Raw genomic sequence first — 27,907 nt, 5'->3', positions numbered from 1 at the left:
TGCAATTAAGTGGTTTCAAATTAGTCTATAAACTTGAAGTGCAATATTGAATAGCACACTGCAGTTCAAATTCTAAACAAGTACATGTGCTTTAGTATGTCAGTCAACACATCAAAACAACTTTACTTCTTTAAAGCATGACAAAATATTACTAAAACAATATTTAAAATCCCCTTTTCCTTAAAAATTTTAACTTGACATCGCATTTGGGGGGGGGGGGGGGGGGGGGGGGGTCATGCATGCTGAGCTTTTTACGCTGTTAAAGACTTGGATTCCCATCCTAAACATAGACAAAGTTTCAAAAACTAATGTTGGACGTTTGATGGAGTATTTCTGTGTCAAAAATACTCCTTCCGGTTTCTCACAAGTTTCGGCGAGTTTTTTTTCCGAGTATGGGTCTACTTGACGTTAATAGAACGGAAGGTCCTTGTATGGGCCGTACGGGCTCTTCTCCCGGTAGGGTGCGCGCGCGCGACTAGAGCGAGCGAGGAAATGCACGCCCATAAACACTGCTCTCAAGCTGCAGATCCAGTCGTCTGTGAACACTTATGTCGCACGCCACGCTCCACTTTATTCCTATGGGTGACGTCGAGCGACTTCAACGCTTCAGCACAGCATTCCGGGAAGGCAGCGCTGCATTTGAACCGATTTGAACGCAGAAATGACGGGAAGCTTCACAACATCGCTTCAGTCGCGTCTCAAAGTGGATTTCCACGCCACTGCTGTCACAGGACTTCACCAAATCATACCAAAGAAGTGTGTTTTTGACGGAGCAGTCCCAGCGATAAAGGTTCGGTCCTGCTTTGGAAGCAGTCGGTGAGTAAAACTGCTTCAAATGTCTCTGCTATTGGCTACCGTTGCATGAGTAAACATCAGTAAACAACACGATCGCGTGCTTCGTCATTCAAATGCGCTAACGGTTACTCCATTGCTGTTCTCTGTATAACGTTACACTAGTCTGACGTGCAAAACCGTTTTGCATGCTACTGCTAAGGTTTAGTCGCATACAATAGTCCAAAACCGAATCATGTCCTCATAAACTGCGAGTAAAGACACATGGGTTTCTCCACGCTTGAGGACGTCACCGCTTTGTGCGCATCTGTAATTCTTTAGCTCCGCCCACACGATACGCCTCCAGGCGCTCAGTTTTTTCCAGAAAGACTCGGTACAGACCATATTTCTTTTATAAATATAATAAAACTAAAGACTTTTCAGAGATATGAAGGATGCAATACTACTCTATAGGTACTCAAGATTGACTGAAACTGAGTGTTACACCCCCCCTTTAAGTGACCTTTTATTTCATTGAGATTTTATTATCTAAGTGCAGTTATTTTAAAGATTTGAAGTATACTACAAAAAAAAAAATGCACAAATTAAATGACAAGTCCAGACTCTAGTGTGGATCTAATTTGCTGATTTAAGACATGAACTCTCCAGGCTGGTGTAGAGGTGTGTTGAATGTCTCACCGTGGCCATCTTGGCGCCGAAGCTCAGGACGTCCCTCCAGGCGTAGCAAAGCACATGAGGCAGGTAGAGCAGGAAGTAGATGAGGCCCCCACAGGCGGCTGCCAGATTCGCCCGCGAGAAAAACACACTGATGAAAAAGCACTGCATGACAGTTGCCATGCAGAAGACCAGGAGGAAGACAAAGATCACAGAGGGGTCACTGTATCGCAGAACCTTCCCATACTGAAAGAAAGAAAGAAAGAGAGATAGAAGAGAAAAGAAAAATCATGGAGCCATATTTTGTAGTTATCTCGTCACACAGTTGTTGAGACAAATGATGGATTTGTCTACGGAGCGAAGACATTCGGCCATAACTGCGTGAAAGCTTTTCGGAGATGGATGTGTCAATAATGCAACCTGATAATTACAAAGCAGAACAACACACATTGGAAACCCTCTCGTCTAAAAGAAGGGATTGCATCTGTCAAGAACAGCGATGGAGAGAGAGAGAGAGCTGATTAAAATGCAGATCTGTGATTGAATAAGCGGTAAGTGTCATGGCTCTGGTGGGTTGAGGTAAACAAATCATGTGTGTATTCGAATATACAGCAAAATGACATAACAGAAGCTCATCTGCCATGTGCTCAAACCTGCTGGTCCCACAGAGTCACGCTACCCACCGCAAAACTGCCCATTCACAAACGCCGCACCATCTGATCCTACACCAGCTTTTACACTCGAGAGCAGTGGTTCTACACATGTTGGCTAATTAATGAATAAAATGATTGTCGTCATTACTTTCCTTGTAAAGTGTATCAGTTATCTGCCTTCAGAGACTGTACTAGAGAGATAATGAGTATGTGAGTATTATATTAAGAATTATGTTTATACAGTTTGCTGTATATTAAAGGGAAATTGAAATGAAAATTATGTCATTAACAAATCTATATTATGAATATACAGTATGCTGTATATTAAAGGGAAATTGAAATGAAAAATGAAAATGATGTCATTAACGACTTACTCTTATGTCGTTCCACACCCGTAAGACTTCCGTTCATTTTCAGAACATAGTTTAAGATATTTTATATTTAGTCCGAGAGATTTCTGTCTCTCCATTGAAAACATATGTACGGTTTACCTTCCCTTTCCAGAAGGACCAGTAAGGTAATAAAAACATCATTAAAGTAGTCCATATGTGACATCTATGGATTAGTTAGAATCTGTTGAAGCATCGAAAATACATTTTGGTCCAAAAAACTAAAACTACAACTTTATTCAGCATTGTCAAAATGCTCATCAAATATTTTGGGACCATAATGTATTTTCGATGCTTCAAGAGATTCTAACAACCCACAGATGTAACAACCCACTTACAAATGTGGAACAACATTAGGGTGAGTTATTAATCACATACATTTTATTTTTAGGTGAACTAAACCTTTAAAGGGCGCTACACTTAATTGTAATCTGAATATGGAAGGTGATCACCAGAAGCTAGATCATTCTATAAAATTTTAAATATGGATATTTTTCTTACACAAACGCATCGCTTCGCTTTAGAATACCTTTATTAACCCCCCGGAGCTGTGTGGAAGTTTAATGACGGACAGATGCACTTTTATGGACTTCAAAAATGACCCAACATTCACTGCCATTATAAAGCTTAGATTAGCCAGGACAGTTTGACATAACTCTGATTGTGTTCGTCTGAAAGAAGAATATCATATACATGACTTGAAGGTGAGTAAATCATGGGGTAATTTTCATTTTTGGGTGAACCAACCCTTTAAGTGAGTATATATTAAGTGCTTTCTTAGTAAAGGAAAAGGTCTGTTAGTGTATAATGCTGTTACGTGCATTTAAAAGAGTTTCTTCTATGCTGATGTTTTTTGTTAATTAGTGCTAAAGAGCAGAGATCATGTTTAGGCTTTGGGTGGCTACATGAAGGTACACACTACAATGATTCTATGAGCAATCCCTACACTAATGCCAGCTAAAATTGTTCTTGTTTATTAAACTGACATGCTAAATAAGTTCATTCAACATGTGCTATTTTAGCTGTTAATTTGAACTGAAATAAGACTAATTAGTTCCAGTGCCACCACCACTCAGTTATGTTAAATTAGCTGGAACAACATGTTTTATGCAATCAACTTAATTTGTGTTAATGCTATAAATTAAGTTCCTCCAACTCAATGTAGTTTTGTTGGTTGAACATAATTTAATTAACTCAAAAACACAAATTATTTACTTATTTATTTTTACACTGTACATAAGCTATTTGCTGCCAAACAAATATCCCTGGTGTCAAATAAACTTTTTTATAACTGCTGTGAATTTCCCTAAACTGAAAAAAGAACATTAACTGGTTTTATTTTTATTAAGTCAACAATATTGTTTAGTATCAGTGAATCAACCTAAATACAATAAAACATACAATATTAAATTTATGAACCACTACTATAGAGCGAAGCTGAAGAAGCTCACTGATCCACTTTATTTCAGATCAGGTCTTGGATCAAGTGTACCACAGTGTTTGTAAATGGCAGTTAATCAGCATTAATCACCTTGAGAATGATAGTGAGGAGCGCAGCGCTGACGGCAAGGGGCAACATGCTGCTGATGGTCCAGCTCAGCCAATAGGTGGAGCTCTTCAATCCCATCATCCTCACAATCTCCTTCAGACGTGTCTCCTTCTCCTGAACCACACCCTTGACTATCAATGCAACTGAGAAGATCCACGCTAACGTCATATATAGAGGCAGGGAGCGCGTCAAAGATCGCAGAAACCTACACATGCACACAAAACAAGCATGAAAACTTAATCCCACACAGTTATATATACAACACGAGTTACACATACCCAAAAACGTTTTCTCTGAAGCATTTAGCATAAAATCTACAGAGAATATGCTATCTGTCACTCAAGCCCTGCGGCTGGCAAGAGCTGCCCCGGGATCATCTTGTCCTCATTTGACTAGATCTGTCTGCAGTCTAAATCACTAGGTACTTTTGTCTACTGGGCATCATAGGAGCTTCACCCCCACTAGTTTGAGATCTACTTCACTGCTAGATCCTTGAGGGTATTTTGGAAAGAAAGGGAGTCTCAGTCGCATGATCTCGCATCAGTTGATCACTGATGTACCTCAGGGTTCAGCCCTTGGCCCGCTTCTCTTCTAGATTTGCACAAATTCGCTAGAAACAATCATCTTTTCACATGGATTTTCTTGCCACTGCTATTTCTCACTTCGACCTGGCAACCACACAGCAGGTGTACAGAACTCGACTTGCCAAAGAGACTTTATATCACCTACACTCAAAGTCTATGCTCCCTTCAGAAGTCTGCTGTCAGTGAGTGAGTGACACCTAATGATGCAAACACAGAGGCACAATAACTTTTCTGAACTTTCATTGTCACTTTACCTCAATAGTGAAAGAATCTGGCTTTTCTCCATTTCAGTTTTCAGGACACATCAAATAATAACTCTTCTATGGGCACTTGACTCCCAGCTATTACAAAGGCAATCTTAAAACTGTGTAATTCGATGGACTCACATGCAGGGCATAATTGCCTGATAAATATAAAACACAATCTATCTTACACATTTCATTTTGTGTTATCTTTCTATATCCATGATGCCTGCTGTTTGAGTCCCCCAATAGGTTTTTTCGAAATTTCACTAGTTTAAACAAAAAGTTTGTTCAGTTTAGTTAAAGTTACAGTTATAAGTTTATATGCAACACTGCTACATGATGTTATACAGGAGTGTAAAACTGAAGGGCCACAACCCTGCAACAATTAGTTCCAACCATCCTCCAACACACATACCCACACACACAGTTTTCAAATAAGCCTGAAAGACCTGATTATCTGGATCAGGTGTGTTTATTTAGGGTTGAAGCTAAGCTAAACTCTGCATGGTTGTAGCCCTTCAGGAACTGAAATATGTTTACACGACACCTTTTCAACTAAAAACTGATTTTTTTTATGTGTTTTGGCTATAAATTTTACTGACAACGCCGTTCTGGGGGCCTTAAAATTCAAGCTTTTAGAAACGGGTTTCAAAGTGCAAGGCTTTGAAAATGATTTCTTAACCGTCTAACAACAAAAAACTTGTTAGACGGTTGTGTATTATACACACTGCCCATGTGTATTACATGCTCAGTCTATAGGTGTCTGGTTTCTAAAAAGTCACTTGGCATGCCTGTATATTACAGCATTTTTTCGTTTGACAATGTTTAGTAAATCGTTGTTGTGTAAAACAGACCCTGGGCCCTATTTTACCGAGCTGAGCACATGGGTGTGGCCAAATCCACTTTTTACTAGTTTATTGATAAAAAAATAAAATACAAAAAAACTGTGGTCCAAAAGGGTTGTACTCTTATTGCGTCATGGGTGTGTCTCCCATTCCCTTTAAAAGCCAGTTGAGCTTGCATCATGGCGGATTCGCTATTAAATGGCGGAATTTGCAAGCGGAAGGACCGAATGTTTTGTAACAGAATGCTCCAGAGAGGAATCCTTTTGTTTTTTATGTCTAAAAATGTTTGTGTGCTGCTGTGCATCCCTGTGTTTTTAATAACCAGATTGATAACTGGGAAGGGCTGAAACTTCAAAAAAACACCTGCGTCCCACCTGGCATTGTACCAGGTGTATGATAGCTTTGCACCCCTGATATAGTACTTGCTGACACACAGTAAATATGCAATTTTTGTTACATTATATTACATTTATATGTAAGTTGTAATACCTTTACTTATATACAATAACATGACCATGTAGGATTTAGCAGCATCAGGTTTTTTAGCCCTACTGAACTTTTAAATGAGGGACAAAGCATAACTCCATCTGCTCATCTACTGTGGCTTTTAACCAATTGAACTGTGTAAAAATGGTCAGAAGCACTAAGTAATGCATTAAGCCAAAGTGTTTAAAACATTGATGCAATTAACACACCATCTTCCATCAATGGAGCTATGGAGCTAAATGATAAAACATCTGCAGATTTTGCAAATTATATTTGTTTTCACCATGGAAATGAACGTAACAATAAAACAAGAGTTTTAGAGTGTAAACCAGCTGAGAAAGTTGAAGAATCACACCAGTGATTATAAAGACTCCTATAATGGGTATATAACAGGCCAGCCCCTTCTTCTTCTTGTGCTTAGACAGGAACAATTGGATATTAGTGGATAAACCCGTCTTTCGGATGAGACGTTAAACCGAGGTCCTGACTCTCTGTGGTCATTAAAAATCCCAAGCCAAATTTGCCCATTGGCCTCTGTCTATCATGGCCTCCTAATAATCCCCATATCCTGATTGGCTTCATCACTCGGTCTCCTCTCCACCAATCAGCTGGTGTGTGGTGAGCGTTCTGGCGCAATATGGCTGCCGTCGCATCATCCAGGTGGATGCTGCACATTGGTGGTGGTTGAGGAGATTCCCCCCTTCTATGTAAAGCGCTTTGAGTGCCTTGAAAAGCGCTATATAAATCGAACGCATTATTATTATTATTATAAGAGGATATTAGTGAGTGTGTAAATGAAAGTGTGAAAATGCAGACCGAACTGAACAAACAGATAATAAATTAAATGAACTGACTGACAAGTTTAGTTTAGCACGAGACCTCTGGCAGCCTGAAGTCGTGTGAATGTCGCTGGGTCTTCTTCATAGCAAAAGTGACAAAAGTTCCAACATCCGCACAATATTTAATCATAAAGAGAAAGAGATTTCAGATCTTGGCCTTTATTGGAACTCAGTTTACCCTGTGACAACCAATGTGGAAGCAAAAAACCTATAAGTGTGAAACAGACATAATCCTCACTGCATCTCATTGAAGATGAACACAAAATGCTCTGGTAACAGCAAAAAATTTTTACAAAGACGATGGAGGGAGGCAGCGAGCGATACGTAGGAGGTCGGCTCTAAATCATCAACAATTTGATACTGTGCAAAGCAAATTAGCATAATAACCCAATTTAGAGGAATCAAAGTTCAACCCGTTTCTGCTTGATTTGCTTCAATTTTGGAATAATCATTTCCCAGTAATTATTTCCACTGTGATCATGAGCATCAAAACCACAAAGCACTTTGACTTTATGATTGTGCAACCTCTCAACACAAGCACTTTCCTTTCTTCTGTTAAATAGATCATTGTGCCTTTTAACATTACATTTGAGCTTTTCAAACTATTTTACATAATGACTTTAAATGTAGTATAGCTCAGCTCTGTTTACGTTCAAAAGGGATGCAAACCAACAGTTATGAAGCATATAGAAAATCTATTGAATTTAAATCTCAGACTTAACTAGTCAGTCAATAAACAAATTTGTATGGTTAGTTTACAGTTTGCACTCTTTCCCATGAGCTGACAGGATGTAAATACTGATCAATTTTGATTTCATGTTGAATTAGACACATCCTGAGAAAGAGAACGGGAGTTGTGTGTTCTCAAAATGCTTTGTGATTACGGTGAGTAATTTCTGTTTTGTATAATCTTGCGGTCTGATTACAGTTTTGATTATTAGGCCTGATTTTTGATTTGTTTGAATATTTAGTGTGATTTCTCTTTAAGGATGCAAACTTATCAGTACGAAAAAGATGCAAACCGGTGAGCTTGTTTTGAAATGTGTATTTACATTTAGTGAGGATGACTCTCTTTTTCATTTGTAGTCTTGCCACTACTACTACCACTGCTAATAATAGTTATTAAGTATATATATATATATATATATATATATATATATATATATATATATATATATATACAGTATTGTTCAAAATAATAGCAGTACAATGTGACTAACCAGAATAATCAAGGTTTTTAGTATTTTTTTTATTGCTACGTGGCAAACAAGTTACCAGTAGGTTCAGTAGATTGTCAGAAAACAAACAAGACCCAGCATTCATGATATGCACGCTCTTAAGGCTGTGCAATTGGGCAATTAGTTGAAAGGGGTGTGTTCAAAAAAATCGCAGTGTCTACCTTTGACTGTACAAACTCAAAACTATTTTGTACAAACATTTTTTTTTTTTTTCTGGGATTTAGCAATCCTGTGAATCACTAAACTAATATTTAGTTGTATGACCACAGTTTTTTAAAACTGCTTGACATCTGTGTGGCATGGAGTCAACCAACTTGTGGCACCTCTCTGTTATCTCTGTCTGTGGCTGTTATTCCACTCCATGATTCTTTAACAACATTCCACAATTCATTCACATTTCTTGGTTTTGCTTCAGAAACAGCATTTTTGATATCACCCCACAAGTTCTCAATTGGATTAAGGTCTGGAGATTGGGCTGGCCACTCCAAAACATTAATTTTGTTGGTTTGGAACCAAGACTTTGCCCGTTTACTAGTGTGTTTTGGGTCATTGTCTTGTTGAAACAACCGTTTCAAGGGCATGTCCTCTTCAGCAATGGGCAACATGACCTCTTCAAGTATTTTAACATATGCAAACTGATCCATGATCCCTGGTATGCGATAAATAGGCCCAACACCATAGTAGGAGAAACATGCCCATATCATGATGCTTGCACCTCCATGCTTCACTGTCTTCACTGTGTACTGTGGCTTGAATTCAGAGTTTGGGGGTCGTCTCACAAACTGCCTGTGGCCCTTGGACCCAAAAAGAACAATTTTACTCTCATCAGTCCACAAAATGTTCCTCCATTTCTCTTTAGGCCAGTTGATGTGTTCTCTGGCAAATTGTAACCTCTTCTGCACATGCCTTTTTTTTTAACAGAGGGACTTTGCGGGGGATTCTTGAAAATAGATTAGCTTCACACAGACGTCTTCTAACTGTCACAGTACTTACAGGTAACTCCAGACTGTCTTTGATCATCCTGGAGGTGATCATTGGCTGAGCCTTTGCCATTCTGGTTATTCTTCTATCCATTTTGATGGTTGTCTTCCGTTTTCTTCCACGTCTCTCTGGTTTTGCTCTCCATTTTAAGGCATTGGAGATCATTTTAGCTGAACAGCCTATCATTTTTGCACCTCTTTATAGGTTTTCCCCTCTCTAATCAACTTTTTAATCAAAGTACGCTGTTCTTCTGAACAATGTCTTGAACGACCCATTTTCCTCAGCTTTCAAATGCATGTTCAACAAGTGTTGGCTTCATCCTTAAATAGGGGCCACCTGATTCACACCTGTTTCTTCACAAAATTGATGACCTCAGTGATTGAATGCCACACTGCTATTTTTTTGAACACACCCCTTTCAACTAATTCAACTAATTGCCCAATTGCACAGCCTTAAGAGCGTGCATATCATGAATGCTGGGTCTCATTTGTTTTCTGAGAATCTACTGAAACTACTGGTAACTTGTTTGCCACGTAGCAATAAAAAATATACTAAAAACCTTGATTATTCTGGTTAGTCATATATATATATATATATATATATATATATATATATATATATATATATATATATATATATATATATATATATATATATATATATATATATATATATATATATCTTATAATTAATAAGATATAAATTAATATCATTTTACCCATTCAATACGAGTACTATACAATAAAAACAACAATTATTATCATTATTAAAATTATTATTATTATTATAAAAATTAAACACATTGTTAAATATGTTTAATTTTTTATTTTATTTTTAGAAATAATAATACTGTGCAGTAAAATAATGTTCATTTATTTTTAAAAATAGTAAAATTACAATATAATATTTATGATTCTTAATTTCTTAGCTTTCAAGTGTTAAATGGAAGACCTTAAAGCTTCTCTGGTCTTACTTTATATTAGGTGGCCTTAACTGCTATGTACTTACATCAACAACAACAAAAACAACAACACAAAATAGATAAATAAATAAATAAATTAAAAAAAAAAAAAAAAAATTAATAATAATTATATATATATATATATATATATATATATATATATATATATTTATATATATTTATATTTATATATATATATATATATATATATATATATATATATATATATATATATATATATATATATTTATATTTATATATATATATATATATATATATATTTATATTTATATATATATATATATATATATATATATATATATATATATATATATATATATATATATATATATATATATATATTTATATTTATATATATATATATATGGGAAGGGTCAACAATGTAATTATAAATGTACAATGTACATCTAATATAAATTAATTAGAGATGTAATTACATGCAGGTATTTTTCAAAGTGTAAGTACAATGTAAAAACATCTATGTACACAATAAGTGTATTGTATCAAATAATTAATTTAAAGTTAGTACATAGTAGTTAAGGCCACCTAATATAAAGTAGGTCCGCTTCTCTTTTATTGCTTAAATATTTAATATACAAAATACACTTTAATATGCAACACAAACTCACACTGGATCATGAGATTTGCGCGTGTAAATGAACACAGTCCTGTGCTCTAAAGCGCTAAGCTCTCGTGTCATTTTCTGTGACTTAACCTGCAGAACTGCAAATGAAGGGTTTTCACCAAAAGCTGACAAGTTTGCATCCTTGCTTTTTTGTCTGTTTATTCGGTCATATTTCCTTTTCTGATTTTTCAGTGTTTCGACGCCACTAACCTTCACCATCAGAGAGATCAAAGCACAGGGAATGGTCAGAAGAACCATGTTCTCTATAAACCAGCATAACCATATTGAAGCGTTTCGGACCCCAACACCCCGCAGAACCTCCTTGAGACGGCGCTCCTTCTCCAGAACCAGGCCTTTGATGATCTCGCAGGCCGAGTAGATGAACGATAGTACCAGGAACATGGGCAACATGGTGCCAATGGATGAAACAAAGCTGCAGGAATGACCAGAGCTGATCTCAGAACAACCAAAAATTAACATGCCATCATTCACTCACATACTTTTACTTAGAAAGAAAGAAAGAAAGAAAGAAAGAAAGAAAGAAAGAAAGAAGAAGAAGAAGAAGAAGAAGAAGAAGAAGAAGAAGAAGAAGAAGAAGAAGAAGAAGAAGAAGAAGAAGAAGAAGAAGAAGAAGAAGAAGAAGAAGAAGAAGAAGAAGAAGAAGAAGAAGAAGAAGAAGAAGAAGAAGAAGAAGAAGAAATATTCAACTTTGGATTGAGTAACTGAATAAATGAAAGAATTTACATGTGGGGGAATAACAAGTGTTATTTTTATATCATTGATACTATTATAGGTTGTTTTTTATTGTATTTTCATATTTTCTATTTTAATTTTAGTTCGTTTTAGTTGTGTTTATTTCAATGCAGCTCTACTGAAAAGCATGATGTTGAAGTTTGTAATACCATAACATATTCATGCCTTATAGTCACATTTAGCAGATTGGAGCCGGGTAATAATACAGTTTAAATTTTGTGACAATACAAGCAATCGAGCAGTTCAGATATCACATACAGTATTCATCGCCCTACACGAGGATACAGTATGCATGCAAATAAAGTTGGACATACTTATATATCCAATTTTATATAAACAGTTATGTGATAATATAGTTAACACTTTACAATAAGGTTCATTAGTTAACATTCGTTAACATAAACTAATAATGAACTGCACTTATAATGTATTTATTTATCTTGGTTAATGAAATTTTAACATTTACTAACATTTTATTAAAATATTGTTAACATTAGTTAAAGCTACACTGTGTAATTTTTTAGTTTATTCTTAGCTAAAAACACTTAGTTTTTTCAAACATATATGTGCTCATTAATGTATATTTACTTCTTTCAAGTAATAAAGTATACTCGTAAGTTTATAATATGCCATTGAAAATACATACGGGTGGCAATATTTTTTCCCCCAGGATGGTAGGGGAAGGTACCGCCTTTTTCGCCTCTGATTGGCTAGAAGGGCTCTCCTCTGATTGGTTATACATCTCACGTTCATGGCAGGCTGTCAGCTAATCTGTTTTTATTGTCTTTACAACAGACGTAAACGAAGTCAATCCAACATAGCCTACACACACACACGTTTGTTTTGTGACATATGGGGACATTCCTAGGGCGTATTGATTTTTATACTGTAAAAACTGTATTTTCTATCCCCCTACACTGCCCCTAAACCTACCCATCACAGGAAGCATTATGCATTTTTACTTTCTAAAAAAAATCATCCTGTATGATTTTTAAGCATTTTGAAAAGTGGGGACATGGCCAATGTCCTCATATTTCACCCTCTCCTTGTAATACCTGTGTCATACCCATACACATGTGTCCTCATATGTCACAAAAACAAACACACACACACACACACACACACACACACACACACACACACACACACACACACACACACACACACACACACACACACACACACACTTTTTAGTATGTTTAACATGCATTAACATTTACTATTACTAGCAAGTTTATGCAATGTTAGGTTCACAATAAATAAAATCTGTCATATTTGAATCATACTGTGGTGTCTCTTCTATGAAATTGTGAACTTGAAATATAAATCTGAACTTCGTTTACGTCTGTTGTAAAGATGATCAAAACAGACTAGCTGACAGCCTGCCATGAACGTGAGATGTATAACCAATCAGAGGAGAGCCCTTCTAGCCAATCATAGACAAAAAAGGCAGTACCTTGCCCTACCATCCTGGGAAAAAAAACATTGCATACGGGTGAGGGGTTCGAATGCCGGTCGACATGTTGCCCCTCCATGTTGAAAGTACATTAGCCAAAGAGGGACATAACCGTAAATGTCAAGCTTCGCCTTTCGTGTTTTAACACTCGATGGCACCGTGTCGAATGTGAAGAGGGGGATTGCCATGTTAATCTTGGACTAAATCAGCCACCATAGGAGTTAAAACGAAATCAGAATTGAGAGGAACAGCAACTATTATTCACGGTCATACTTTTCACCACTAGATGGGGGGAAATATCACACAGTGTAGCTTTAATGCACTGTGAACTAACATGAACAAACTATTAACAGCTGTATTTTTATTAACTAACGAATACATGCATTAACAAATGCATGTATTCCTCATGGTTATTTCATTTTATATAGATTTTCTATACAGAATATATCAATTTATGAGTATATTGTATGTGTGTGGATAAAGTTGGAAATAATATACATCCAACCTAAATTGGTCATTTTTATAAATTTTTGGTAACACTTTATTTAATGCCTTCATGTAGAATGCATTGTAGCATTTTATAATTAGACGCATATAGATTGTATAGAATATAGAATAGATTCATAAATAACATGTATTATAATCGGGGCTGTCAAAAGATTAATCACAGCAAAATACAAATAGTTGTGTTTACATAATATATGTGAGTCCTTGACATAATTATTACATATATTTGACGACACACACATGCACGCACGCACATTGTATTAAATGTCATTTATATTATATATAAACATAAACATTTATAAATAAATATAAATAAATATTTATGTACATTATAACACATTATTCATACATTTAGACATGCTTTTGGGTGTATTTATATATACATAATAATACCCAGTACTCACAAATATATTTTGCAAACACAAACATTTATTTTGGATGTGATTAATATTTATAATATGAATATAATATTTACAGAATCCTTGTTAGATCTGAAATTGTTTTTTTTGTCATATTTTAATGTGTTATACTATCTAAAGGTGCAACAATTAATAGATTAGTATTATAATGTAGTATAACTGTGGTCAGAATTATTCATGAGATTATCATATGCATTAAAAGGTGTATTAAAATGCATTAAAATACTTTATAATGCACTATATAAGGGCTTTAAGTAAAGCGTTAAGTGTTTTTTAATATGTCTGCATAGTTATTAGTTTAAGATATTTAGTACTTAAACTAAAAGGACATCAGAAATGTTGCCTTGGCAACTGGTTTCAGTTAAAGTTTATTTTATTTCAAGTAATGATTTTATGGTTTTAGTGTTAGTTAAATATAATAACCCTGGGGTGAGCTAACAAGATTGGTACTGTAGTAATGACCTCTGCCCGTCAAGGTGCTGCTGATCTGCCTCTGAATGAATCCTGCTGTGCTGGATGATCTTTACACCACACACAGAGCTCGGTGTCAGTGCGATTCATCATTCAGTGCCGGTTTGATAATACAGTAAGCCTGCATTAAAGTACTCTCATAAGGCCAGTAAAATGTCATGTCAATATCAGAGCAGAAGGTTCCGGAAACAAAGTGCTGTCTGTGCTCAATTAGCCAGCAGCTCAAATATATCATGTGCTCTCAAAATATGACAAGCTATGGATTTCTCATATCAGTTCTGCTTGCCTTTCATAAATACAGTCAGGGAGAGCCGCCGCAATACAATTAGAGCTGACACCAAAAACAGTCGGGGGATGATGATAACAAACTCTTTTAAACGCATTAATTCACTATCACATCTCACTCAACTCTCTTCGGTTACATTCACACAGCAGCAGAAACACTTGCTGATGTAAACTGCTAAATATGGCAACATTAACAAACTTGAAAAGAATGACGAGCACATTCTGTGGCCATTAAGAATGATTTGCACCTGCTGAGCGTTATTCAAACATTGCATCTGTGTTGTTTTAGCATCCGATTCATGTGTGTACATAACACAGTCCCTCCAGAAAAATGTGATTTTGCGATTGCATAATTCAATGCATAATCAGCCAAAGTCCGCATATTTATATCGGGGCCACATTTTTTCAAATACGCCGCACTTTTGTCGCAAAAGATTGCTGATTCTGCACGCAAAACACGCAATAATCCCTGTATTTTCGTCGCAAAAAAAAAAAAAAGAGTCATATATCTTAGCAGAAAGTAGATTTTATTTTAACTTCACATCAGAGCTATATAAAAAACGCCTCTGATGATCACCATTGCAGTCGTTTCCCCCTATTTCCATGGGAACGGTATGAAGTGACGTGATTTAATGAAGCGACCAGAATAGTTTTTGCGCAAAAAACAACAACACCTAAATAACGACTTATATAGTGATGATCGATTTCAAAACACTGCTTTCTGGAGCTTCATAGGCCCTGTCCCAAATGGCACTCTAAACCCTCTAGGTCTTGCCGGGAAGAAGTCCGCTGCGTAACCCACACCAGTGCGGGCTCGGCAGAAGTGTGCATCAAGGGCACATATCGACCTCAAAGGGGGCGCTCGCGAGCACCCTTCTGAGACCTAAAATTACAAATGGGACACCCTGCGGTCTCGTAGACTTAACAGACACGCAACGGCCAATGTAAGACCACAAGACCCAAAATGCACATGAAGAGTGCCATTTGGGACAGAGCCGGAGTGTTATGAATCAGGGTATCGAATCATGAATCGACATGCTTATTAATAAAGCTACGAAGATGCCACTGTAGTGAGATGGGCTTTGTAACGACGTCTTCAGTGCCTTTTATGGGTCTTGAGAGAGGAAATGTCTTTGTGGCCAGTGGAGGCCTTTCTGAGACATTGAATTTCAACAAAAATATCTTCATTTGTGTTCTGAAGATGAATGGAGATGATCTTACGGGTCTGTAACGACATAAGGGTAAGTAATTAATGACAGAATTTAAATTTTTGTGTGAACTAACCCTTTAAAGGATCTACTGCTAACATATTGGTGTCAGATAACACAGTACACCTTCAGGGGTCTAGTGGAGTCCATGCCTCGACAGGTCAGAGCTGTTTTGGCAGCAAAAGGGGACCTTTATTTATTTATTTATTTAATGTCTTTATATAGATTTTATTACAGTTAGTATTTAAATAGTAATTTAATTTCAAATGTAGTTTCTAAATGTTACTTAATATCTTAAGTTTTTACTGTTTTTTACATGGTGTTTGAAGGTTGCTAGTGGATCATTAAAGGATTGATACATTCTTGAGAAACAGTGATTCACTTAAAGAACAAGCTGTTTTTTTAATGTATCTTTTAGAAATATAAAGTTTTATGAAGGCATTTTATGAAGAATTTATGTTTTAGTCAGACCATAATCTTCTGGAAGAGTTACTGGGACATTTAAAACATGAAACTCTTTTGCCCCTTATATTTCAGATTCAGATTTAGGCTTTTGGTGTGGTGAAAAATGGCTCAACACAGACACATAGACTGAAAAGCAGATTAGCATTCTCTCCATTCTCTGTCCCTCTAATGCATGAATAGAATTGGAGTTTTGGGAGTTTTCGAGTGGAACTAAATGACGCAGGTCTGACTGATTCTGCCAGGAGGCTGAAAAGTGCTTCAGGATTACCATGATTTATGACCTTAGAACACACAGACACAAAGCCAAACACAAAAACACATTATATATGTTATAAACTGCCATTTCAAAAGCTTGGGGTAAGTACAATTATTTCATGTCCATGTTCTCTTACACTCTCAAAGTACAAAAGTACAATACAGTAAAAACTATTAAATATTATTATAATTTAAAATTAGTTTAGAATTTAGAATTGAAATTTTGCTGGTTCATATTTTTAAGGAAACTATTATACATTTTCCTTTTCTTTTTCTTTGGTTAATTGAAAGTTCACTAATCCTAGATTAGTGTTAAACTTTGCTTGGTGAAACCTTAAAAAAAAAACACCCTAAAGTGTTTTTCACGTTAAATGTTTCAGAACGTCCCGTTGTTTTTAGTGATTGAAATACTGCAGCAGGTATGTGGCTCATAAGTGCACAAAACGTGCATCTTGTTCACATATTTTTGTTTTAAGATGGAAATTTGACAGGCTTGTTCTGCAGTTCAATGTAGTTCTATGGCGGTTTTGCCCTCCAAGGCTCCAGGAGCATCCCGCCACTGAAAACTATAAATTAGTGGATTGCAGCGCCAGCCGGATCACCGTGATCAATGTTCCCTCTAAAAAAAAATTCTCGCTTAGCAAAAATTTTCTCTATTGGGCGGACATTCTGGTCACCTGAGCAAAATCATTCTTTATACCAGACCTGTACAGCATTCGTAAACACACACAAAAAGTGGTTTAATAATGCAGTTATAACTTTTAACTTTAATGTGCCATTTCTATTTTACTTAACCCTTGATGTAACTTAGTGCTATATTAAATATATATATATATATATATTTTTAAAAGCAGTTAATTCCGAAGTCAAATGAAGCATATTTTAATTATATATAAATATATATAAATATAATTATATATAAATATATATAAATCTCAGTCAAATTAAAATATGCTTCATTTGACTTCGGAATTAACTGCTTTTAAAAATATATATATATTTAATATAGCACTAAGTTACATCAAGGGTTAAGTAAAATAGAAATGGCACATTAAAGTTAAAAGTTATAACTGCATTATTAAACCACTTTTTAATGCTGTTAACTATACAAATCTTCTTTACAAAGAATTTAAAAAAAAAAACTCCCCCGAAACAGATAATTTTTTTATAATAATATAATAAGTTACACTGCAATTGTTTTTTATTGGCGACAGGCAGCATTAAATCATCAAACGTAAAGGAAATGTATGTAAGATTGTGGCCAAAACTAGTACTGAAATCACTTTCAAATGACTGTAGAGCGGTGTATCCCCTCTCCCCCTCCCCCCTGACTCGAGGTTGCCAGATTGGCTGCAGGATCAGCAGGAACGTATGTAGCTGCAGATGTGGTAACTTGAGCAGAGCTGGCAACCCGGATGCCAAAACACTACTGACTTGATTGGTAAATAGGTGGAGGGTAGAGCTTCAGGCCAAAACACAACATGTCAACATCAGTTGAGGGCTGCAACAACAACTTTTTTTTAAGGTGCCCTAGAATGATTTGAAACAATATTTTAAATTGTCCTCTGATATCTGAATAGAGGGTATGTGGCTTATTTAAGGTAAAAAAAAATGTCTGGATGTGGTTTTACAGGTCCATTTATAACCCTAGAAATTGTCCCTAGGATGCAATTGTCACGGTTCATCAATCCATCATCTCACTCACTTTGTGTTGTGTGGTTGTGTTGGGGGCGTGGTTTCTGATTATTGCCTGAGCACTATCACCTGCTGCACTCATCACCGCTGCCTTTATATACGTGTTACTGACTGCACACATTGTCAGATCGTTGCAGGCTTCTGTGGTCCCTGTTGTGTGCTGTGCTTCTCCCGGGAGATCGCCTCTGTTCCGGATTCCAGGATTCCTTCGGTTCTTCTGCCCACTGCTTCCCCTGCGTCACGAGCCCCTGACCAGCTCACCGCCTTCTCCGTCTTCTGGACCTGCCTGACTGTTCTGTACCCTGCCTGCCCGTTCTGAGTTCTCAGTGGTCTTCGGACTTTATGTACTTCGTGCAGTTCTGTCAATAAATGAGTTTATCGCATTTGGATCTTTCAGTCTCTTTCTAGACCCTGACAGTAATGCTCTGTTTTTGCCTTATTTGGAAGAGTCATGAATATTAATGTTGAGCTCTGCTCTGATTGGCTGTTTCACTCCACTGCTGCTCAATGACAGCTGACACATCTATATCCATAGATAAGTATACGTAGATGCCTCATTCGAACGCTCCAGGCACGTTGACGTGTTGCCATTTTAGAACGGTCAACACACGTCAACACTTCAGATGCTGTCAATCAAGCCTCTGTGAAACTCTGTAAAGCCCGGCGCAATTTAACTTCCCGAAGAAACCTTTTCAGGGTATCTGCAGGTTTCACCAAGTCAAATTTAAGACTTTTTAAGACCTTTTTAAGACCATTATGAATAAAATTTAAGACCTATATCACGCAATAAAAAAATATGCATAGGAAATGCAGAATCACTCAATTAGGCTACTTAAAATTATGTTATTTAATTTATTTAAATTTAACAAAGTATTAGTAAACTTATTATTCATAGCTCAATCCCACCAGGATTAGCGCATATATATACATATATATATATATATATTATATATAAATTGACCAAAATTAGTTTTTATTGTTTTATTGTGGTGGTCACTTCCATAGATTTGCAAACATTTTTATTTTTTTAAATAATTAGGATGCAACATTAACCATATTATTATGTTAGATGCACAATAGTCACACATGACAATAAAACTGACAAAATGCATGAATCTTTTTTTGTTATTATCAAAAAAGGCTGGTTCAGTTGTGTGCGATCTATCTTTAATAACACGATCGCTTGGGGTGGGAACCAACATCTTAAAAGTAAACCACAGCAATAATTGCTTAATAAAAGTAAAACGTTTTCAAGTGATTGGTCAGTAATAAAATGTGTACTTATAAACAAATGACAATAGGACAAATAAATACAACATAAAGATGCATATCTACAAAGAGGAGCACGCCACCGTTTTTAGAAATAGGGTTTATTCAACTTCTTTAGACATTTAGATATTTGGGCAAATGCATGGCTCAGTGCATGCATTGTTTTAGTTTGGCAGGGTCGCCGCTAGCTTAGCTTAAAACGCATTTCCCCACACATCTAAATGTAGCAAAGTACCAAAGTTGAATAAGCCCTATTTCTAAAACAGTTGGAGTGTTCCTTTAAGTGTAAGTGCTGTTTTCCCCGTTTGTGTTGTTGTTAAGCTATATTAGTTTGCTTTCAATTTGCGAGCTTACTAATGCGCAGATCCAGTGCTTACTGACACGTCCCAAACTTTTTAACTCAAATCAGGATATAGACATATGCATAATGTGTATATTTGATTGTTCAAGAGTAACCTTAGGGTAATGAGCCAAGAAATAACACATTCAATACACTCGCGCGAGCGCTGACAGGCAGCAAGCACACGCAGCCTGACATCGGAGTTCGGAGTTTACATCACTGTTATTAACTATTTTAGTGCAATAGGGTATATTATACTTTTATTTGGTCATTAAGCAAGATGGTGAGAAAGATTCGCCTTCGCGTTCACGATCGCGGAACTGCAAGAACCGTCAGACTCAGCCATAGGACTCTGAAGAATAAAATCCGTTTTATGCGTCTGTGGGGTACGATCAGAAAGAGGCTCGTGCCAATAACACGAAAGCTGATTGGCTGCAATATAAGTGGCATGCTTGTCTAATCTGTAGTTGTAATAGAGCAAACAATAGTTGGTCTAGCGAAAGAAAGAACTACAAACACCACGGAACACACACACACACACACGTGCGCGCATGCTGCGGGAGGCGAGACCATTTCAATGAGGTAGCGTTACATGGACGTAGGAAAATTAAGACCTGTTAAACATTATTTAAGACCTAGAACGCAGTGCTTCCGCGAATTTAAGACTTTTTAAGGCCTTATATTTTGATTTTGAAATTTAAGACTTTTAAGACTTTTTAAGACTCCGCGGGGATCCTGCTTTCTCGGGTGAGACATTTGTGGACTACTGTTGTCAGTGATATAAGTATTTGAAATTAACATGATTTAATTCCATGATTTTGTAATTTCTTAATGTCTAGTGACATATCAGGGCCATTTTATAATTAATTTAAATACATTTCTTACATACAGTTCCTTTAAATGTTTGTTTATCACTTATGAATTTCTAATATTTTCTATTTCCGTTTTAAAAAAAAAATAATGATTTTACTTTTTAATGGAAAAGATCCCTAAACAATCCCCTTGTGAGATCAATTCTTTATTAGGCTTACAATATAATATAATATAAGATAATTATAATTCCCTATAATATAAAAACTAATTGGAGTATTTAAATTGATATAGGCTATTATATCAGTTTAAATGCTTCAATTTGTAAACAAAAATTCTTTTATTTTATTTTATTATTATTTTTTTTAATTTTTTTTACAGATCTAATAGCTAAGTATGTTCAAGGGGATATGTGAACCCTTTTATATACGTAAACATCTCTGAAACCCAAAACACACACACATCTATTTAAAGTGACGTGTTACTGAGCTGTTTTGGGTTTGCACGCTACACTTATGGTGGGTGTGTAACTGTAAATGTCTGTTTTGTTACCGTGCTGTGCCCATCATCCCTTATTTACACCACCGAATCAAGGCATTCTTTTTTAAAATATGATGATTTTATTTCATGTCTTTGCGTTTCACGTTGGCTTTTATATTGAGATATTTGGACCGCAAAAATGACTAGCTGCCGCTCACAAGCAACAAAATTCTCTCTATGAAACCTGTTAACCTTGATTCACCGGTTCTAACACTAAGTGAAACGAACTCTATAGTGGTTGATCAAATGGATTTCACCCCTCATCTACGCGGCCGTGGCATCACAAGTGCACGCACGCAGCTTAGAGGGAACATTGACCACGATGATGATGTTTTGAAGCAAGTTTTTGTTGCCATTTGTTTTGTATTGTCCATTGTACAATCTGCCTGCCAGTCCTAGCTATGGGTGTTTCTCAAATGATTTTGATTGGAGACCGAATTCTCTCTTCCCTCTTTTCTTCGTAGTTCATTCTCAGGTAGGGGGACTTACTGGAATTCTTGTTATTACTCTTGTATCCAGAGGTTTTCTAATCATTGCAGTTCAAATGCCGTATAACTAAATTGCAAGCCCTGTCCCTAATGAGCTTATTCATGATAACTTGATTTATTTAATTTAGGCTTTTATTCACTTATAAACATTCATAATTGCACACATCAGGTCTGGTAAACAGAAGCTCAAGCTTGCTTGCTTGATGTGCGAGAACCAATGACATTTATTATTTTGTTATGCAGCACATTTGAGCTTCCGTGCCAATGAGGTTTGTTTCAGTGCGTCAAGCAGGTTCGGTTGAGCTTCTGTGCACATTCACTGATCAATGTTTATATGTGAATAAAAGCCTTAATTAAACAGGCTGCCTATATTGGCAATGCCAGGATCCACCACAGATTAACATCATCTCTGCCAGACATCCGGAAATCACAGAACCACAGTGACACAGGGATACATTAATCGTTTTATTAATAGTATGTATATTAATATTATGTTTACATGCATCTTTATTTCTTCCTTCTATTTGGTCTTTCACAGTCCTCTAATTTTCTGTGAAGTTGTGTAATTATCATTTCATTTCTACTAACTAATTACGAGCAATGAACTAATTGTGAAAGTTGCATCTCTTAATTTTGTAATATAAGTAACGGGCCATAAAAACCTTCCGTCTTATGCCGTGTTCCAGGCAACCTGTAACCAGTGTTTTTTCGTCCTTCTACCTGTGAAAGTGCACTGGAACGGCTGTTAAACCTGTGACATCCCACCCGTGAACTCGTACAAGATCGATGTACTCCCAGTTACGAGCTCATAGCCAGCGAAACATCCCCTACGGATGCGGTGTTTATGGAAGTTGTACATTAAAAAAAACAAATCGCTTATTAAAATAAGGTATTGCTCTAACGTTATTTATCAGCAAATGTTATGCATTAACACCAGCTTTTCTAGTGTTAGCTAGTTTTCAGTCCAATGAGTGCAAAAATAAATTAATGTCCAAATATACAATTAACGTAAAATAAACAGCTTCTCTTGCCTTATCCACCGTTTCCCTCAAATAAGCAAGGAGTAAGCACATTTGGTGATAGAAATTATTATAAACACCGCAAGGTCTGGCATCACGGCATGCTTTGTTTACATAGCTACCACAATTCCTTGCGCTCAGACAGATTGTCGTGACTTTGCCTAGAATGCTACAAAGTCGTGAGTCATAGTTTGAAGTCGTAACTTACGGGCTCAAAAACCTGCCAGGAATGCAGCCCTAGTGTATTGTCACATTTCCAGTCAGTTTTGCTTGCGTTTGATTTGCTCCTTTGTTTCGGTTTCCCGCCAATTCTTGTTTCCATGGTCACCATCATAATGAGTTCATTTAGTTCAGCTGTGTCTGTTTAATTATCTTGTTTGTGTTCACTATTTAAGTTCCTCTTGTTCACACAGTCTTTGTCTAGTCACCGTTATGCTAGTGTATGTTTCCCTGCCTTTCTATTTGTTTCTGAGCATCATTAAAGTTTCTTTACATTTTGATCTTCTGAGTCTTTAGCCTGTTCCTGATTCACCCAACCATTACATGAATATTCTATTAATGTTATAATTAACATTTATTTTTTATTTTTTTATGTACCCCAGTTATGACAAAAACGAGCCTGTATGCACAAATCCATAAAGTATCTTTGGGTGTGTGCATGTTGTACATGGTATCAAAAACACTTGTATTTGAAAATATCACCTCTAGAGTTTGAGAACATAGGAGTGATGTCTCAGTTTCCTGAAAGCAGCCTCATTCAAATCTATAAAACACACAGCTTTTCACACAAATCAATAAACACATTAAAACAACACAGTGCCGCTCTGCAGTGGCTCTGACGTCCACGTCACCACAAATAAACAAATCCACACAAACCCCCGCTGATGGATTTTTCAGGCCGATGGAGAGAGAGAGAGAGAGAGAGAGAGAGAGAGAGAGAGAGAGAGAGAGAGAGAGAGAGAGAGAGAGAGAGAGAGAGAGAGAGAGAGAGAAAACCAATCAAAGCCAATATTAATTTGACATTTACTTCAGCCATGAATCACAGCCGTTGATTATGCTGTAAGATCGACTGAAAAACATCCCTTTCCTCTCTGCATGGTTTACCATCCCACTCTCAACACCAAACTATCATTTAAATATGAAAACTCCAACCATCAGTGTTTATACAATTTCTCATATTTCACAGTCGCGGACCAAACGCCTGAACAAGGGCAGTTTTTCTGAAGGTGATCACTCATAAACGCGCACACACACACACACACACACACACACACACACACACACACACACACACACACACACACACACACACGTCTGGTTGACTATCTTTGTGGGGACTCTCGATAGACCTAATGGTTTTTATACTGTACAAACTACATTTTATCCCCCTACACTGCCCCTAAACCTACCCATCACACACACACACACACACACACACACATACACACACACACACGCACGCACGCACGCACCCTAAACCTACCCATCACAGGAAATGTGCATTTTTACACAAAAGTTTTCACAAAAACATCATTTAGTATATTTATGAATCCACTTACATTGTGGGGACCGCTGACTGGTCCCCACAATGTAGGTAATCTCAGGTTTTACTATCCTTATGGGGACAATTTACATTATGTCCCCACAATGTAATATAAACAAGGACACACACACACACACACACACACACACACACACACACACACACACACACACACACACACACACACACACACACACACACAGAGTTTTGCTTACACATCATCCATGTAACACGGGTATGGCATCTGTTGTGCGTATACTCCGAGCGGCTGACTGACTCCAGTCTGGACCTTAATGATTCCTCGATCCACCATGTCCTGCAGGTACACGAACCCTCCTCTCACATACCGCAGGTCATTAAATGGGTTGTCACGGGCCGATGGGGACCAGGACCTAAAACACACGTTAACACAAAACCATTTCGCGATTTCGGCCATCTCATAAAATCAATACAAATCACACTGTATGACAATTAACTTGGGTGCGACCTGTAGGTATGCAGACTGTACGATGATGACACCTATTGAATCATAGGCTACAATACAAGTTAGTATAAGATAATAAATCATCATCAGCATCAACATGCACTAGTGGTAAACAAATAGAGCAAATGCACACTTTGGCAATTGTGTTTTTTATGTATGCGCAGAAAAAAAGAGGAGAAACCGAAGAGGAGAATGGACGCAGTCGTGGGTAGGGAAAAAGAGTCCAACTTTCCATGCTAATTTTGCAAATGAGATAAGTAGTTGTAGCGTCATGTCACGTTGATCAATAAGCCATTTCATGTTGCATACTTATTGGTAGACATACACTCACCAAAATAATTATTCGGAACGCCATACTAATACTGTGTTTGACCCCCTTTCGCCTTCAGAACTGCCTTAATTCTATGTGGCATTGATTCAACAAGGTGCTAAAAAAGCATTCTTTAGAAATGTTGGCCCATATTGATAGGATAGCATCTTGCAGTTGATGGAGATTTGTGGGATGCACATCCAGGGCACGAAGCTCCTGTTTCACCACATCCCAAAGATGCTCTATTGAGTTGAGATCTGGTGACTGTGGAGGCCATTTTAGTACAGTGAACTCATTGTCATGTTCAAGAAACCAATTTGAAATGATTTAAGCTTTGTGACATGGTGCATTATCCTGCTGGAAGTAGCCATCAGAGGATGGGTACATGGTGGTCATAAAGGGATGGACATGGTCAGAAACAATGCTCAGGTAGGTCGTGGCATTTAAACAATGCCCAATTGGCACTAAGGGGCCTAAAGTGTGGCAAGACAACATCCCCCACACCATTACATCACCACCACCAGCCTGCACAGTGGTAACAAGGCTTCTGGATCCATGTTCTCATTCTGTTTATGCCAAATTCTTACTCTACCATCTGAATGTCTCAACAGAAATCGAGACTCTTTAACTGTTCAATTTTGGTGAGCTTGTGCAAATTGTAGCCTCTTTTTCCTATTTGTAGTGGAGATGAGTGGTACCTGGTGGGGTCTTCTGCTGTTGTAGCCCATCCGCCTGAAGGTTGTGCATGTGTGGCTTCACAAATGCTTTGCTGCATACCTCAATTGTTACGAGTGGTTATTTCAGTCAAAGTTGCTCTTCTATCAGCTTGAATCAGTCGGCCCATTCTCCTCTGACCTCTAGCATCAACAAGGCATTTTTGCCCACAGGACTGCCACATACTGGATGTGTTTCTCTTTTCACGCCAGTCTTTGTAAACCCTAGAAATGGTTGTGCGTATGAATGCCGGTAACTGAGCAGATTGTGAAATACTCAACTAGACCGTCTGGCACCAACAATCATGCTATGCTCAAAATTGCTTAAATCCCTTTTTTTTCCTATTCTGACATTCAGTTTGGAGTTTAGGAGATTGTCTTGACAAGGACCACACCCCTAAATGCAGTGAAGTAACTGCCATGTGATTGGTTGATTAGATAATTGCATTAATGAAAAATATAACAGGTGTTCCTAATAAGCCTTTAGGTGAGTGTAGGTTAGAGCAGCATCTGTGAGATGATCAGAAAATGATCTCAGGCTGTCTTTGTTTGCAAGAACGTGACAACGCCATCTTTAAAACTGTATAATCTCACTGTACAACGCAGGACCGCAGAAATCGTCACGACAGGTAATCTTTCATCTGGGACAGCCCAAAATCACACAATTTGTAACAGCATCTCTCATTTTCGTAAATTTATTTCAGCTTAATTTAAATTTCAACAAAAAGTAATAGTTTTAGTTAAACAAGTTTAAGTGATTTTAATTATTTTAATTATTGTTTTAAAATATCCCCATTTAACTTGAATTTACTTTTATTTCTTTATTAGCTTTCGTAATTATAGTAATTCAATTTAAATATATTTATATCAATCAGTTGCCATTCAACATTTCTAATGAGTTTTTAGTATTATTTTATTACAGCTTCAGTTCAATTACTTCATTCTTTAAATAGTTTTATTTTTAGTTAAAAATAACAACACTTAGATTTTAGATAGAGAAGTTTAGATATTGTGTTATGTGTCATTTGTGTATTTGTCTTTTTTGTTAAATATTTAATTTGCCTTTTATTATTTCAGTATTAGTCATTTTAGTTCATTTTAATCTAATTTTACATTTAACTTTCTTTCAGATTTGTTTAAATGAACTATTTTGTTTAAATAGTTTCAGTTAACTATAACAACACTGAGTTACGTAGTGTTTTAATGGCTATGCTATCATAGGATGGCAGGGTTGTGTCCTTAGCAAAAGTTTTTGTAAAAAATAAGATACTCATGTTTTACATACATTTTCTTTCTTAAATCAACATTCAAAGTTTGTCTTAAGTGTTGGAAACACCTATTTGAAAATGACACTTCTGGCAGTTTCTTTGAATTTCAATTAATTGTTTTTCCTTAAATGTAAATTCAAATGACAAAGTCTCGTTTGCTACCCCTGACTTTCAATTCCTGAATTTGAACTGAGAAACCACAGACAGACAGATGGATCTATTTTTCTCGTGTATTTCAGCTGCTGTATGGTGATGCTGTGTTTTCTGTTCTAACCTCTCTTTGATTTTGTCAGTTTTTTCGGTATCATCGATGTCCATGCGGATCTTGTATCTGATGTGGGGTGGAGGCTGGAGGTTACTGGGGTCATTGAGATCTGTGAAGACCAGTCCGGCCCAGAACCTGTCCTGATTCAGGAGCTTCAAAGACTGCTCAACCAGCACAGTCTCACTGCTGACACCTTCAAACTTATCCAGATCAAAACACTGAAACACACACACACACACACACACACATACAGTTTATAGCACCTCTGTTGCATCTAAATCTGACAGTGAAGAACGAGGATCATGTGGTGTACGATGAACAGAAGCAGCAGGCAGAACAGAGAAGCGTCTGCAAAGGAGAGTCGGATTGAGCTCAGCCGTGGAGAGACCAAAAAAGAAGAGTAAACAGAGTACAGAATAAATGAAAAAGAACGGAGAAAACATCAGCATCCAATCAAGCTGAACCGTAAAGAACCATAACGT

At 36.7% G+C, this 27,907-nt stretch overlaps 1 protein-coding gene across 1 annotated transcript in view; it reads right to left on the bottom strand.

Annotated features, from left to right (window-relative positions):
• Positions 1-27,907, bottom strand: part of LOC137051932 (phospholipid-transporting ATPase ABCA1) — a 365,555-nt gene that overhangs the window by 172,649 nt on the left and 164,999 nt on the right. The window contains exons 13-16 of the mRNA XM_067428858.1: positions 27,435-27,643; positions 24,601-24,777; positions 4,020-4,242; positions 1,471-1,692 (exon numbers count right to left, since the gene is read on the bottom strand). Of these exons, the coding sequence (XP_067284959.1) occupies positions 1,471-1,692; positions 4,020-4,242; positions 24,601-24,777; positions 27,435-27,643 (831 nt within the window). The remainder of the gene's footprint in view (positions 1-1,470; positions 1,693-4,019; positions 4,243-24,600; positions 24,778-27,434; positions 27,644-27,907) is intronic.

Source organism: Pseudorasbora parva, chromosome 1 (assembly GCF_024679245.1).
Source record: "Pseudorasbora parva isolate DD20220531a chromosome 1, ASM2467924v1, whole genome shotgun sequence".
Lineage (NCBI taxonomy): Eukaryota > Metazoa > Chordata > Actinopteri > Cypriniformes > Gobionidae > Pseudorasbora > Pseudorasbora parva.
This window is presented reverse-complemented; position numbering and strand designations above follow the sequence as displayed.